This window comes from Zeus faber, assembly GCF_960531495.2.
Source record: "Zeus faber genome assembly, chromosome: 14".
In the NCBI taxonomy this organism is placed as follows: Eukaryota; Metazoa; Chordata; class Actinopteri; order Zeiformes; family Zeidae; genus Zeus; species Zeus faber.
In genome coordinates this window covers 13,014,930-13,028,855 of record NC_137200.1, presented here as the reverse complement: position 1 = coordinate 13,028,855, position 13,926 = coordinate 13,014,930, and the positions used below count along the sequence as shown (strand labels likewise).

The window sequence follows — 13,926 nt, the reverse complement described above, 5'->3', positions numbered from 1 at the left end:
GGTCTCAGTGTACAGTCTAGCGATTGAGATTTGACTCCGTCTCAGACAATGCCGACTCTTGATTATTATTTCCAGACCAAAGACCCAAAGTCAAACAAAGTCGGGTCCAGTCTGTTGATTTTCTTTATTTCTTGCTCTGAAGTAAAATAATAAAATGGCCAAAATGCACGGCCTATCACAATTGCCCAATTGGTAGTGAATGTCACTTGTCAACTGACAATAGGTTTTGGTCTCAGACTCCTGTGTTTTAAGACTCCACCTCAGAAGGAAACATCCCCACCACATACCCTGCCTTAAGGCATGTGTGTATTTTTCATTTATTTTCTATTGTGTTCTGGAACCAGTGTCATACATTGCGTCTCATGTTTTGGTCCTTGGTGCTGCGTGTGTTCTCTGGACTCCTCGTTCCAGGGTAAATCCTTTGTAAAGGACGCGCTGCGCTGCATGGCACTGGGTTTCCGCCAGCGCTTTAGCTGTGTGAGCCGACGCTGCGGACCGGTGAGAGAGATGGTGTTTTCGCTTCAGAGGGAGTGCTACTCCAAGCACCAGCTCTGCCTGGCCCTCCGGAACCACGTTGACACCATGGGCGATCTGGTCCACTTCCACCTGTTGTTTCCGCCAGGGTGAGGGCTGCAACACAAGCACACCCACAAACGTGCAAAACAGTTCAAGTCCCTGTAAAGCAAAAATAAACATGTGTTCTGAGTTTGTCGTGCCACAGAAAAATGTGTTATCAACCACCCAGCCAAATTTGAACGATTCAAAGCAAATCGCTAAGTATATAAAATGAGGCTTCATAATCGTGAATAAAGGCAGTTCCCTCTGTCTGAGATATATTTCACCGCTGATGCTCCAATTCCGACCTGGCTTTAATACAGTGTTAGTGGAGGGGCCATTGCAGGTGGCAACACGTTACGTCCCGCATCCCTGACTTGGGCCTGCCCAAAAAAATCAGACCACAAAAACAGTGAGAAACAGTTTAAGGGTCTAACTCCACTATTTGGTATTACATCGTTCAGTCTTTTCACATGTTTTCAGCAATTACTGATTTACTTAACCCCGACCCTAACATGTATCATGGTGTTTGGAAACAAATCGCTGGACCGCTTTACAGGGACCTTGAAATGCATATGCGCAACTGAAAAAAAAACAAAGAAAATGCAACCATCACATACATTTGATCAGTGTCTAAAGGCTGGATTCTGCTTCTCTGCGCGTGGCTATTTGCTTTTATACTTGTACGAATGTACAAGTGTGTATAACTTTACGTGTCCACTGGGGGGCAGTGGCAGATTTAGTGAACCACAATGTACAGAAAACATAAAAGATGTCAGGGTTTTTTTTCCCCACCATTAAGAAAACTTAAGACCCCAATCAGCTTGTTTGACGCGTTGAAATTTGGGAGGTGTGCGCGTCGGCTCCTCTGCGGCCTACAATTACCAATAACCCCCTTCACTGCCACGCTCCACAGATACGTTTACGTACGTGTTCCTACAGAGAGGCATAATCCAGGCTTAAGGAGGAAGTGATCTATTCAGATGACTGTCAGGTATAACGATTCAAAACAAAACTCCAGCTGCGGTTAGTCCTAATTTTCGCACAGAGCTTCTTTTTCCTGACTAATTTGAACCTTCTAGAACACATCACACTGAGCACAGAAGCTTCTCAAAGTTAGGAAGACGACGCTGTCCTCAACAAGCTCCCCCTTGTCTCGTTTTACCCACAGTCGTAATCTGTTTTTTTATGGGAAATGCGACTTTTATGATGTATGGTTTCATGCATGCGTGTCCCACCAGGCCATACGTGGAGCTGGTGAACTTCTTGTTGGGTTGCGGAGAGGAGGTGAGGTCATGGGTCAGCCGGAGGTTGCATGCACAGTGCGGCCAACACTGGGGGGCGGCGGTGTGCAGCAGCTTTGGGCGGACCTGCTCCGTCAGCCAATCGGAGGCTCCGCAGCACACCACCATCCCACCGCCTGCGATGCTCCAGCCAATCGCTGGCCAGGGTCCCTTGGGCACGCAAACTAGAAGATCCAGTCCGGAAATTCTGAACGCTTCCAATGCAACGGAGCCTGGTCCCACTATGTCCAACGTGACAACGATCGCAGATTCGTAGACAGACAGACAGACAGATAGACAGACAGGTAAATGTACAAACAGTCCAAACCAAAAACCAAAGGTCATGCACTTTTTTCTTTACAGTCAGTACAATAACTAATAATGGCAGTAGTTGCTCCATTGAGAATATTGAATGTGACAGCGATGCAAGGTAACTTATTTGAACTTTTTCAAGATGTTTATAGGTTGTGCGTCCGTTATCCACGCTTTACTTGATAGGAAGACGAATACAGAACCAGATATCTACCTCACACAACAATAAACTGCAGTGGCATGGATACACACACGCACACAAATACACACCACCGTTAGAATTTAAACAGCAAATTTGTTTCCAGCTCAAGGGCGGCTGATGATTCAATGTCTATATGTCTATTTAAGAATTTTTTATTATTTATCATGGTTGTTTGAGCTCCAGTATCTACCACAGTCGGTTACAACTAGCTGCATGGTTGTCCTTCACTGACAAACGACACATTCAATGGAGCCACACATTGAGATCTTGATGTGTTATGAATGTGCATTTCTCCTTTCTCCGTCATGGAAATCCTTTGTATCCCCTCCTGTTTTACGTATCGCTTCATGATTTTCTAAATGGGTGTGTATGCATACATTTGTAAGCATCTGGTCAAGAACGTGACAATTAAAAAGAGACTGCATCATGTGGAGTGAAAAGGATGGGAAGAAGTGGGTTGTTGAAAGTTAGTTACAAAGTTATGTGCGCTGACATCTAGTGTGTGCTGACATCTAGTGTGTGCTGACATCTAGTGGCAGACAAGTGAAACTAGCTGGTGTAGAATGATACAATCGTCGATTATTTGAAAGGTATATAAAAAATATATACAACTTTATTCCGGTGTAAACAGGCAACATGAACAAACAACAAATATAAACAGATCCCTCTTATATTAACAGGTAATCAATGGTTATTAATGATAATGTATGATCTGAGAGAAGGTACTCTAAATATTCATAGGTGGTGAAACGACAAAATTATGTCGGATCACAGCCACCGCACAATGACACACATTCCTAAATGATCACGCCAAAGACTAAAAGAGCATTAAGTATTACAGCCCAAGTCCTGAGTACACCGACCGGTAATTCTTGCATAAACCTCACACCCTGCTGGCAATTTTTATAAACCCTTATGCAAGCCTTTGTAGCATTCCGATTTGTCGTTTAAGAAGCAGACCTCTCCCTAGAAAAAAAATAAGAAATTCCAACTGTGGTTTCTAGCGAGCTGGCTAGATGAAAGGAAACAGACGTTTCTTGAGGATGTAAAGCACGGTGGCCAGAAAAAGAGCCAGAGCCAGGAAGATGAGCAGCTTGTCGGTCAGTTCCCGACGGTTGTATTTGAGAATCAGCTTCCTTCCCAGGTGGATGGTTCCCGTCATGTTCCGGAACTCCTCGTTGGTCTCATGCACCGTCCTGGAAGAGGTGGCTGCGAAGAAGGGGAAATATACTTTTGACGGACAAAGTCTTGACCGACGCGCTGAAGCTTCTTATGTGAAGCACCGGACACTACAATCAACACTCAGGAAGTGCTCCTTACCCAGCGTGCCAATGCTGTCTTCACTCTGGTTGACTTGCTCGGCCATCATCCTGCTGATAGACATCAGACTCTCTGTGATGTCACTGCTGGTCTGCACTAGGCTTACCTTCGTTGCTTTCCTGGCGCACACACACATACAAAAAAGGATCAATCAAGTAATCGTTATTCTGATATCATTGGGAAATATTATGCCGATGCAGGAACAGTAATAACAAATAAAAAAAATTTTTACAAGTAGTAAAAGGGCCTCCTTTACTGATCAGAAGAGCCACAGTAGAGTGCGTTGAACTAACTCTCGCATTTAGCAAACTCTGATAAGATGACGGTTCATCTGAATGCCAAAAGAGTATTGTCTGCCGGGGTCGTGTCCCCTCCTACCTCTGCCTGATAGTGGAGCTCTCCCCTGTGTGCAGCAGCTCGTCTTTCTCCATGTTGTCTATGGCCATTTTACAGGCCAAGTTAGCCTTACGCCACGCTGTCTGGTTACTGGCAGGGGAAAAGCACAACCATGACTTCCACAACAACGGGTCCTCTCATTCTGCCCCTGAATCAATAACTATTATCAATAAAGGCCAGGGCCTATTTTTCACTTCCTCCAACACATTTTGTCATTTTTAGCTAGCTCTCCTTGTTTACAGTCTGAACGTCTTTCTTTAATAAATTGTACTTGTATTGGACGTTTAAATGTCCTTGGTATTTAGTCAGAAAAATGTTTTGAGCTTCGATTTTCCGAAGCAATGGAAATGAATGGAGAGCGGGGAAAAAAGGCAATCATTGTTTTCCACATGGCAACCCAAGAACCGATTGGTGAGGTAAGGAACATATCATATACTGTAAAATGTTATATAAAAGTAAAATGTTTCTTTCTGTGTTTAAAGTTTAAAGCAATGATCAACTACAACCCAAACCAGTCAAGTCAAGTACAACCAAGTAATTCATTTTCAATTGCATTTTAGCCAAACTGGTGAAAAGTAGCTGTACAATTCTATGGCAGAATTTGATGTAATGTGATTGCATGACAAAGTGAACATTTCATTGGTTAACAACAACTAAAAATGTAACACAATAACACTATATGATGATTAATGACATTTTATATTCATGTACTGATGTTTTGTACATTATCTTTTATCTTACGAGGGTAGACTCTCTGGGTACTGTTTATGAATTTAATATAATGTCTTGACAGATCCAATAACAATCAACTGTCAGTTCTCAGATGTAAAAAAAGTAAATGAAGTCAAACTGCTGAGATTTTTTGTGAATGTATGTTTTACCCAATTTAAACTCCATAAATCAGATTGTTGATCCGTGGTGACTGTCACAAGCACCTCATTTAATTTATATTTGGCCCATGGGTCTGAAAATATTAATGGATCACTAAGTACCTGGCCAGAGTTATCCATAATATATTGCAAATGCAAACAATGTAAGGATGTAAGTCTCTACCTTAGCAGCTGCTTGCGCTGGCTCTCAGTTTCTTTCTGAATAATCAATTGGTCTGTTTCTTTGTCCTGTTCCCTGGACATTTGCTCCATATCCTGCCCACAACAACAAAAGACAAAAGAAACAGGAGAAAAAATATATATTATTATGCAGATAGTGAAGGAATATAACAACATTATGCCGTTCGAATTGAAAACAAAACATAGATCTCCTTTCCTCAGTCTTTCCAGCACATTCCTGTGGCCACACCTCCCATACCCATGAAATATTAAAGTAAATACTGTATGACACAGTATGTTGTTTTTTTATTCTGCATTACATCAAAAGTTGTAGTGAAAGAGGCAATCTGCCCGATGGTTTCTACAGCATTCAAGGAGCTCATTAGGAGTTAAATTAACAGTCCAAAAGATACGATAATACAGGATTGATAGAGAGCTACCAGTGTGTTGTTATGAAGTTCAGCAGTGATCAGCGTTGCAGCGATCAATCCACTGTTTATTATGGTTTGGGCTCTTTTCTTATCAATGCATTGTTTTCTCTCTTCTGGTTAGGGGACTGGAAATAAAATGGAAACCAAGGAGTCTGTGGCACGGCAGTGACCAGGTTTCATTTCAATAAGTAAAATACAATCCATTCTACTTTTTCTACTGTTAGATGAGGGGCCTCCAGCGAGGTTAGGGTTGAGGTAAGGATAATGCCGGCTTTCTGGACAGAGCATGGAGGGAAGCATCCTATCATTTCTCAACTGGATTTTCATCTTAATACGTCTGTTCCCGTGCAGTCTGACCTGTATTCTGAGTCTGAGCTGACCAAACTTCTCTTTGACCTGGGCGTTGAGATCCAAGAGGGCAGACTGGGGGCCAGGACATTCTCTGATGTCCTACACGTACACACGTACGTACGCACACACGCACGCACGCACGCACCCACACGCGCACACACACACACACACACACACACACACACACACACACACACACACGCGAAAAGTGAGTTTTCTTCAGGAATGAAGGACCAACTCCGAGAGGTTGAACTCATTCTTTCGAATTCCACAACAAAAACAACGTCGAAACAACATGTTCACGTTTGCTAATCTGCAATTTTGACTTTTTCGCCGAGTTGGCTGAACATTTTCCAAAAATGTTTTATTTCAACTAAATCACTGTGTTTACAAAGTGTTCTGTAACGGCTAAAAGGAAAATATAGATATATTCTTACCTGAATGAGAGCCTTAATCTCCAGGTCATATTTGATTATTTCTTGTCCGCAAATCCTGACGTGAACGTCTACAGAGGACGCCATCTTTGTTGTTGTAGTATTGTACGGCAACTCCAGTAGTCCAAAATAGATCATAGCGTATGACGTGGACGTGTACAGACATACGAAACAACATACGTAAGACAGCTAAAGAACTATACAGTATCGATTTCCAATCATATTGAATGAAAATTAATGTTTTAAACAAATGTATTTAGTTATTTAATATTTCGTTTATTTTGTGTTATATTTAGATCTCAGTATGCCTAGACAACAACATAGACTTTCAATCAATCAGATCGATAGGAATAATAACATTTATCAATATAAATCGATAATCAAACTACCCAAAGGGTAAAGTTCTTCGAGGGGAGAGCCACAATTAGACGCCATCACCGTCACACCGAGGACGGTGTGACAAGTTTATTAACTCCTTATCATGGTTTCACAGGGCTTTAGCGCTGGAACCACAAAATAATCTCTCTCCAGCGTTGCTCGGTGGTAATTCAAATGATATAAAACACCGTGAATAATGAATGGGCCGGTTTGCACATCTTTGGTGGTTTTATTCAAACAAAGGGACCGTGTGATCGGATGGCAAAACAAGTCAAGTTGTCAATATGATTTAAGACGATTTAACAATCCCAGTTCAGTTCATTTTTCCTTGAGTATCTGCTTTACTTCAATGTGTTTAACTCGTTTTTTTACGTCTCCCTCAGGCATGAGAATGTGTCTGATCCCTCCAGTGGCCTTCAGCGGGACGTAAAAACCAATATGATCCGGAGTAACGAGTAAATAAACGGAACAGTCGGTGAGGTTTGTGGTGCTAATGGTTTTATTACTTTGATATTAAAATCAATGAACATAATCGGACTATTGTGGTTACAAGCAGAAGTGTAGTACCAACTTCAGCTGATACGAGAAAGAATGAGAACAAGGAATAAAGAAATAAAGAAAGAAAAAAAGAGCAAAGAGAGGCACAGAAACAAAACAAACAAACAAACAAAACAAAATAAAAAACACAATCTCATGGCGGGTGTCAAACAGCCGGAAACAAAAACCCAAAAAAGAAAAAAAGCTCCGTCGGTAGCTCTGAAACACAACTGATTGTTACAACCAAGGACACATTTTCCTGAAAAAAAAAAATATCCCATGCTTATGCGATCACACTACGCACAGTGCCTCGAATGACGATTACGATGTGAAATTAAAAGTTAGAACAAAGAAAAATAAAATACATACAAACCCAGCACAACATTTATTACACAACATAAATATAACAACTGTCAAGATATTGTATTTTTTTTTCTTTTGAACAGGCATATATGTGAACTACAAATATAGACGTTGTTGCTAAAGAGAGGATCAAGTTAGTTTTTCAGCAGGATACACTGTCTGCAGGTTTGTCGCTTCCTTTATGAAATAATAATAATAATAATAATAATAATAATAATAAGAAGAAGAAGAAGAAGAAGAATAATAAGTGTCATCACCAAGAGATCTATTACAGAGCACTTAGCAATGAAGTACAGCCTTCCTACTGAGACCGGGGGAGAAGAACACGGAGGACTAGCTACTGAAAGACCCCATGCTGTCCATCTAATCAAATAGGTCACCATACAAGATCAGAAGCATCACGACGACGGCGTGGAGCTGAGGAGCTCATGATGGCAGATATACATCTCCCAAATTCCCATCACGTCATGGTTTTAGTTATTTTGTTTTATTTTCTTTTTCCCCCCCCATTACCTATAAAACTGAGTTACTGTTTGACGTTTATAAAAAAAAAAAAAAGAGACAAAAACAACAACAAAAAAACACTGAACAAACGCTTAAATATATGTTGTATTATTATTTACTTTTTTTTTTCCTCAATCTTTCTCATTCCATGCATTTTGGCAATTCTGGAAGGAGATGTGAATCATTGCAGTGTGTGGTAGATGAAGCGTTTTGACGCATACAGATATAGAAAGAGGTTTTTTTTTTTTGTTTTGTATTATCAAGGGTGGCTTTGTTATTGGTTTGTAGGATCAGTCTGCAGGAGAGGAAATAAAACCGCCCCCTGGTTTGCTGCGGGGGGAGGGTTTGGGGTCTCTGCCCACCAGCCTTTAGTGAACACTGGCTGATTTCAGGACCTCTCTCACTGGGCTTAATGCAAGTCAGTGCATTGAGCCCTTCAGAAGATGCAACCCAAAAAAATAAAAAATAAAAAACTAATTTAAAAAATAAGTTGCCGGCAACAAACGCAGATCTAGGATCACATCAGCCATCCCCAAATCATCACATGGAGAGATCGCCAACAGACTCTATACCAGAGTCATAATGTAAAAGGTGAATTCAATGAGAGAAGGCTTTGCTGTCAAGTACCCAATTTAGGGAACTGTTGTTGTCGTTGTTTGTTTTTTTTCTTCGTTTTTTTTTTTTTTTAACTGGCCACTGGAACTTGAAAAACACCGGTAAGAAGTCCTTTGAGGCTAGTTTCATGTCTGTGAAACCGATGACAAGCCTCTGGCTCACGCAAAAGCTACCTCCCCATTCAAACAGCTTCACGATCTAGATTTCCTTTTCGTATTAAGCTACAGGGCTGAATGAATAAATAAAAGAACATTGAATAACAGGAAAAAAACGCTGACAACGTGCAATATCTGAAACACTCAAGGGCATAAATATCAAATCATGATTTAATTTAAAAAAAGACCCTTTGAGTTATAAGTTGAACAGCGGTAATATAAAAGATACGGTACCCAGAATCCTTTTTTTTTTTTTTTTTTTTTTTCCCCTACTTCTGACTACAAAAATATTAATTCTCGCACGATATGCCAAACGGAGAGGAAAACTCAATTTTGCCGTCAAACTAAAAAGGTGAGTTTCTGTGGGAACATTTCCGCCACGCATCAAGGTTCCTGTCGAGGAAGACTAGGCTACATTCATTTTAAGCAAAGCAGCAGCAACGACAGATAAACGCCTCTCTGTCAGCGGAGCGGCACGGCCAGCGAGACGAGGCCGAACGGAGTCCTCGATAAAATGAAACGCAGCCACGTTAGCACCCAACCAATACGTTAGCACCACGGTTTGCCTCCGATCGCTGCTCGTCCACACTGAATTCAAGGAAGGTCTGGCACTTCACAATAGCATCGAAATGGAAAAAAACAAAACAAAAAAAAAAAAAAAAAAGTTCTATCTCGTCGGTTTTTTGTTTTTTCTCGTTCCCCCCCCCCTCCTCCTCCTCCTCCTTCTTCTTCTTCTTCCCTCGTGACACTTTCTCGAGAGGCGGCAACATTTTCCGTCTCGTATTGAAGCGGTGGAGAGTCAAAGCATTGTACTTCACTAGGTAAAAAAAGGCGGTTCAGAACTCGATGAAACGACGGAATCGGGAGGAGCCGCTCCTCCACCTCTGCACTGTGCAGCAGCTTAACACAGAAGACATTATCGTGGCATAGTGGGCAGAGAGAAGAGCTGAAACAGAACCAGGTTTCCCAAAACAACAAGGACTCGGGTGGGGTTGGGTGTGTGTGGGGGACCATTTTTAATACTTAAAACCTTCGAGGTTCCTCACCAAACCGACACTTGTTTTCAAAATACAAACATGATAAGTAAGCAAAGCACACGTGATTGGACAGTCGTTTCATAAAACCTGCCGATTAGATATTTACGTCGATCGGGAGTCTTGTTTTGGGAAACCCAGCCCTGGGTTCACTTTTGGAAACCCCCCTCCAGACTGACAAAAAAAGGTGCAGATCAAGTTTGTGTTCTCATCCGTTTGAGTAAGGCACCTGGTTCAGCAGGCATCATATTCAAAATAATGTGTTGGTTTTTTTTTAATCTTCTTCTGAGATCTTGTAAAAAAAAAAAATAAATAAAAAAAAGAAACAAGTGCAAGGTGAGTCTCGGCCAGCTCTCATCTTGGAAACCAATGTGAAAACAGGGGGGGCGACTAGTGTTTGCGTCATGAACACATCCCGACCAAACCTCCCGGATTTCTTTTGTGCTGGGCTTCTGAGCCGTGTGTACAACATTCTCTGGCCCGAGAACAAAGCAGAGAACACTATGTTAAGCCGTAATGACATCCCATATAGAGGGTTTGGAGAATTCCAACATCTTTTTTGTTTGTTTGGGTTTCCCCTCACACGCTTCCCTCCCAGTTCCAATCAGCATGCACGAGTTTCATCCCAAAATGATGTTTCGCCGACAGTGTATTTCACACGGGGGGAGGGGGGTGGAATGGACGGAGGCTCTAACATTTGGGCGTTTTTAAAGGCAACAAGGACAGCTCGGAACCAGTCGAACACGTCAACAGAAAAAAAACCAAAAAACAGCATTGTCAGAAGTTTAAATCCAGACTCACAGACACACCCAGCGGGCGCGGCCGATGACAAGGAGAACTGCCGTTAGAAAACGTATCGTTATATCGTTCAATTCCTATGGATTGGTTGTTGAATTATTCTTTTGAGAATGAAATCAATTTGAGAATATTCACGGTTTCGGTAGTCGGATACTTCCTCGATTTGGGGATACTGAAACAAAATCTATGAGTCTGCCTTTAAAAACAAAACAAAAAAAAACACTGATAATAACACCGCAGGATAATATACAGACTCCTGTCGCACAAAAAAAAAAAAAAAAAAAAAAAAGCCGTCTTGATTTTTTTTCCGATTTTGTCCAACTGGGTTCTGTCCCGTCACACGTACACATTTACCGCCTCCACGGGACGATTCTTTAGTACGAGCGGACTGAAGTTCAAACGGGGGGCCGTCTCCGTCTCCCACATGGGCATTGTTCATGAAGACTTGTACTGACAAGTAATCAGCACCATGTGGCAACACCGGTACCAACACAGCCAGGGTCCACTCCCAGACGAAAGGAAAAGATTGCATGTTGCCGTGCGTGTCGGAATCTGTGTGTAAAACACGGGGAAATCAGTGGATTCTCGTGACAAGTCCGTTGGCCTTTTTGTCTGGTTGTGTCGAGAGCATTGCACCATATTTACATCGATAATCAACAACAAACAACAACGCGCACACACACGCAATATTTTTGTACAGAGGAAAGAAATGGCGACATTGAATGGAATACATAAATATATTTTCTTTAGCTTTTTATATGCCATCACATATTTCTAATAAAAAGAACAATATAACCCTGATTTTCTGAAGAAGAGCTTTATGGATTCAATTGCCTTATCTTTTTATTTGACAAGAGAAGCACAAACGTACATAATCTAGTAGCTTAATATTTGACTGTATAGGTTTTTTACGTCATCAAAGAGAAAAAAAAACAACCAAAAAAATAAAAACAACAACAACAACAACAACAAAAGGAATAGTATTACTGGCGCGGAATTCACTCATTCGACTGTTAAAATGCCACAGAGTCTTCTGGTTTGAACGTAAAGTTGCACAGCTTGCGCCTATCATGTTAAATGTAAAAACCTGTGAGGACTCTCTCTGGTACCGGCCTCGCGCTCCACGACACACACACGCACACACACGCGCACGCACACACGCGCGCACACACACACACACACACACGCACACGAGAATCTGGCGTCGGCCGGACGTCCTGCCAGCTCAGCACCGGTCTATAGTCGCTCATCCGAGCCAACGCCGAAGGTTGGCTCAACGGGCCCCGGTTGGCCCTTCTCACCACACTTGGGTCAAATTCAGCTGAGAATATGCTTCAAATATTTAAAGTGCCTGTTAAGTAAAAAATAAGCACGCTGAGTAGTTGAAATATTTGAACCCATTTTTGAACGTTTTCTCCCCACGTGTGCTACCAGGGTAGCGGTTGTTTTGAGCCAGTTGGGCTGAACAGATTTGTTGGTATTGATGGTGCATTGCAGGACGATGCGGTGCCGCTGGGGAGTGCGCCCCCGTGTCGACCGCACGTCTGCCGCTTTATTGTTGTTTTTGTGTGTTAAGAAGGTTATTTAAGAAGGCAATAAGTGTCCGGATTGAGACTCCATTTGTAATTGGCTTGCTATACAGTACAGTGATAAAGTAACTTCCCCCGGGACGGCCAGGAACAACCGCTTTCCGTCAGGTTCTTACTGTCCGCCCCAGGCTAAACCCCCACCGCATTAAGTCACAAGTAGAAATCCGTTTTTTAAAAATGATAACAATATAGCTCTCTGGAGAAATGTGTCTACACTATACATCACCCTGAAGAGGAAGCCAAAGCAGAATCAGTTTTTCCATAGGAAACCTCTACTGAAGGCAAATGAATCATGACGCCAAGGGGGAGTCATCATCAGAATCATTGTAGGGGCCCTGGAATAAAAACAAAAAACCAAAAAAAAACAAAAAAAACAAAAAAACAAAAACAAAACTTGAGAGCACAAACACATGACCCCCACTGTCCCTGACTCGGTAACAGAGCAGTCCTGTCAAAGAAATGGGCGTATCCAGGACACTGGGCTCTCCCAAGCCAGGCAATAATGTGCTATCATACAATATCTCATGTAATTACACGGCTCCAAACAGGCCTCAGCCAGGCTGTAGATCCCTCCGAGCCAGGAAATAGACCTCTCCGGGTCACTGAATAAACTTATTCTAGCAAGTAATAGTCAAGTACACTGCAGCATTCACACCAGGCCTTGTAGCAGCAAATGGTAGAAAAAAATGCTTTTCTTTCAGATTTTTTTCTTTCTTTCTTTTTGGAACAAAGTGCTTTTTGTTTTCACACATACAAGATAGAATATTATGTACACGAATCTATATCTAACATATAGAAGATACATCTTAACTTATAAGCTATTTACAAAAATAAATCACTACCAAGAAAATAGCTATGGACGGTAGGAGAGAGCAAGTCTTTACGCTACAACTGGACTAATGAAAAGACAAATAAGAACCATGGATTCTTATCGTTCTAGTTTAAGAAAAAGCACCATTACTCCCTTCTTGGACTGAACAGAAAACAGCTGGAGTAAAAATATGCACATAGAACTAGCTGTTTGTTGTTTTTTTTTTTGTTTGTTTGTCTTTTTTTCCAAATTTCAACGCACAGTCCGCACAGGAAAACCACAGATAACACTTCCTCGCCAAGGCAAACGTGGAAGCATCAAACACATCGAAATGGGTCCAACCTTTTGAAGGAGCAATTCAAACGGGGCCATTTGAAGCTAGCCTGGATCCAGCCAAGCGAATCGCTTGTTTATTTTCCCCAATTCACCCGGTGACGAAGTGAAAAACAATGTCTCGTGAAGGATGGTACGAGTCATGGTATCCCCTGAGGAGGTAAATGGGGGAAGCAGCTCGGGATAACGGAAATTGAGCAATTACTGTAACTTCTAAACTGGGCCCTGAATAGCCTGCGTTTTACGACTACGCCGGTCCGGAATTGACGTGTTTTCGGGGTCAGGTTAAAAAAAATAAAAAATTCAAATTCAGGAGGGTCAGGGGGAAGACAGCTCTGCTTGCCCCCCCCGTGAAATGTAAAAATCTTAATGGCTATGTGGTGAGCGAGTGAATCGAAGTTAAAACAAGGAACCAGGATCATATGGCACACACTCCAGTGGTTCCTTCAGAGCTTCTGTCCGAGCACTTTTCCTTG

The 13,926-nt window shown here is 41.9% G+C and overlaps 2 protein-coding genes across 2 annotated transcripts in view; one reads left to right on the top strand and one right to left on the bottom strand.

Annotated features, from left to right (window-relative positions):
- Positions 1-2,712, top strand: part of LOC307239849 (stanniocalcin-2-like) — a gene marked incomplete at its 5' end in the record, with an annotated part of 4,906 nt that extends 2,194 nt beyond the window's left edge. Inside the window, 2 exons of the mRNA XM_080013428.1 lie at positions 412-623; positions 1,797-2,712. Of these exons, the coding sequence (XP_079869554.1) occupies positions 412-623; positions 1,797-2,115 (531 nt within the window). The 3' untranslated portion in view covers positions 2,116-2,712. The remainder of the gene's footprint in view (positions 1-411; positions 624-1,796) is intronic.
- Positions 2,713-2,937: 225 nt separating this feature from the next.
- Positions 2,938-6,426, bottom strand: bnip1b (BCL2 interacting protein 1b). The gene is made up of 6 exons (XM_080013282.1): positions 6,337-6,426; positions 5,906-5,998; positions 5,122-5,213; positions 4,051-4,158; positions 3,673-3,791; positions 2,938-3,561 (listed from the first exon to the last, which is right to left on the bottom strand). Exons 1-6 carry the CDS (start codon positions 6,418-6,420, stop codon positions 3,365-3,367), a joined length of 693 nt encoding a protein of 230 aa, XP_079869408.1. The 5' UTR covers positions 6,421-6,426; the 3' UTR covers positions 2,938-3,364.
- Between the last annotated feature and the right edge of the window lie 7,500 nt (positions 6,427-13,926).

Coding starts and splice junctions, on each gene's coding strand:
- bnip1b (XM_080013282.1), bottom strand. CDS start 6,420: ATGGCGTCCTCTGTAGACGTTCACGTCAGGATTTGCGGACAAGAAATA. Junction 5,214..5,905: donor AGCTCAGACTCAGAATACAG/GTCAGACTGCAC, acceptor TGTTGTGGGCAG/GATATGGAGCAAATGTCCAG. Junction 3,792..4,050: donor AGCTCCACTATCAGGCAGAG/GTAGGAGGGGAC, acceptor TGTGTGCGCCAG/GAAAGCAACGAAGGTAAGCC.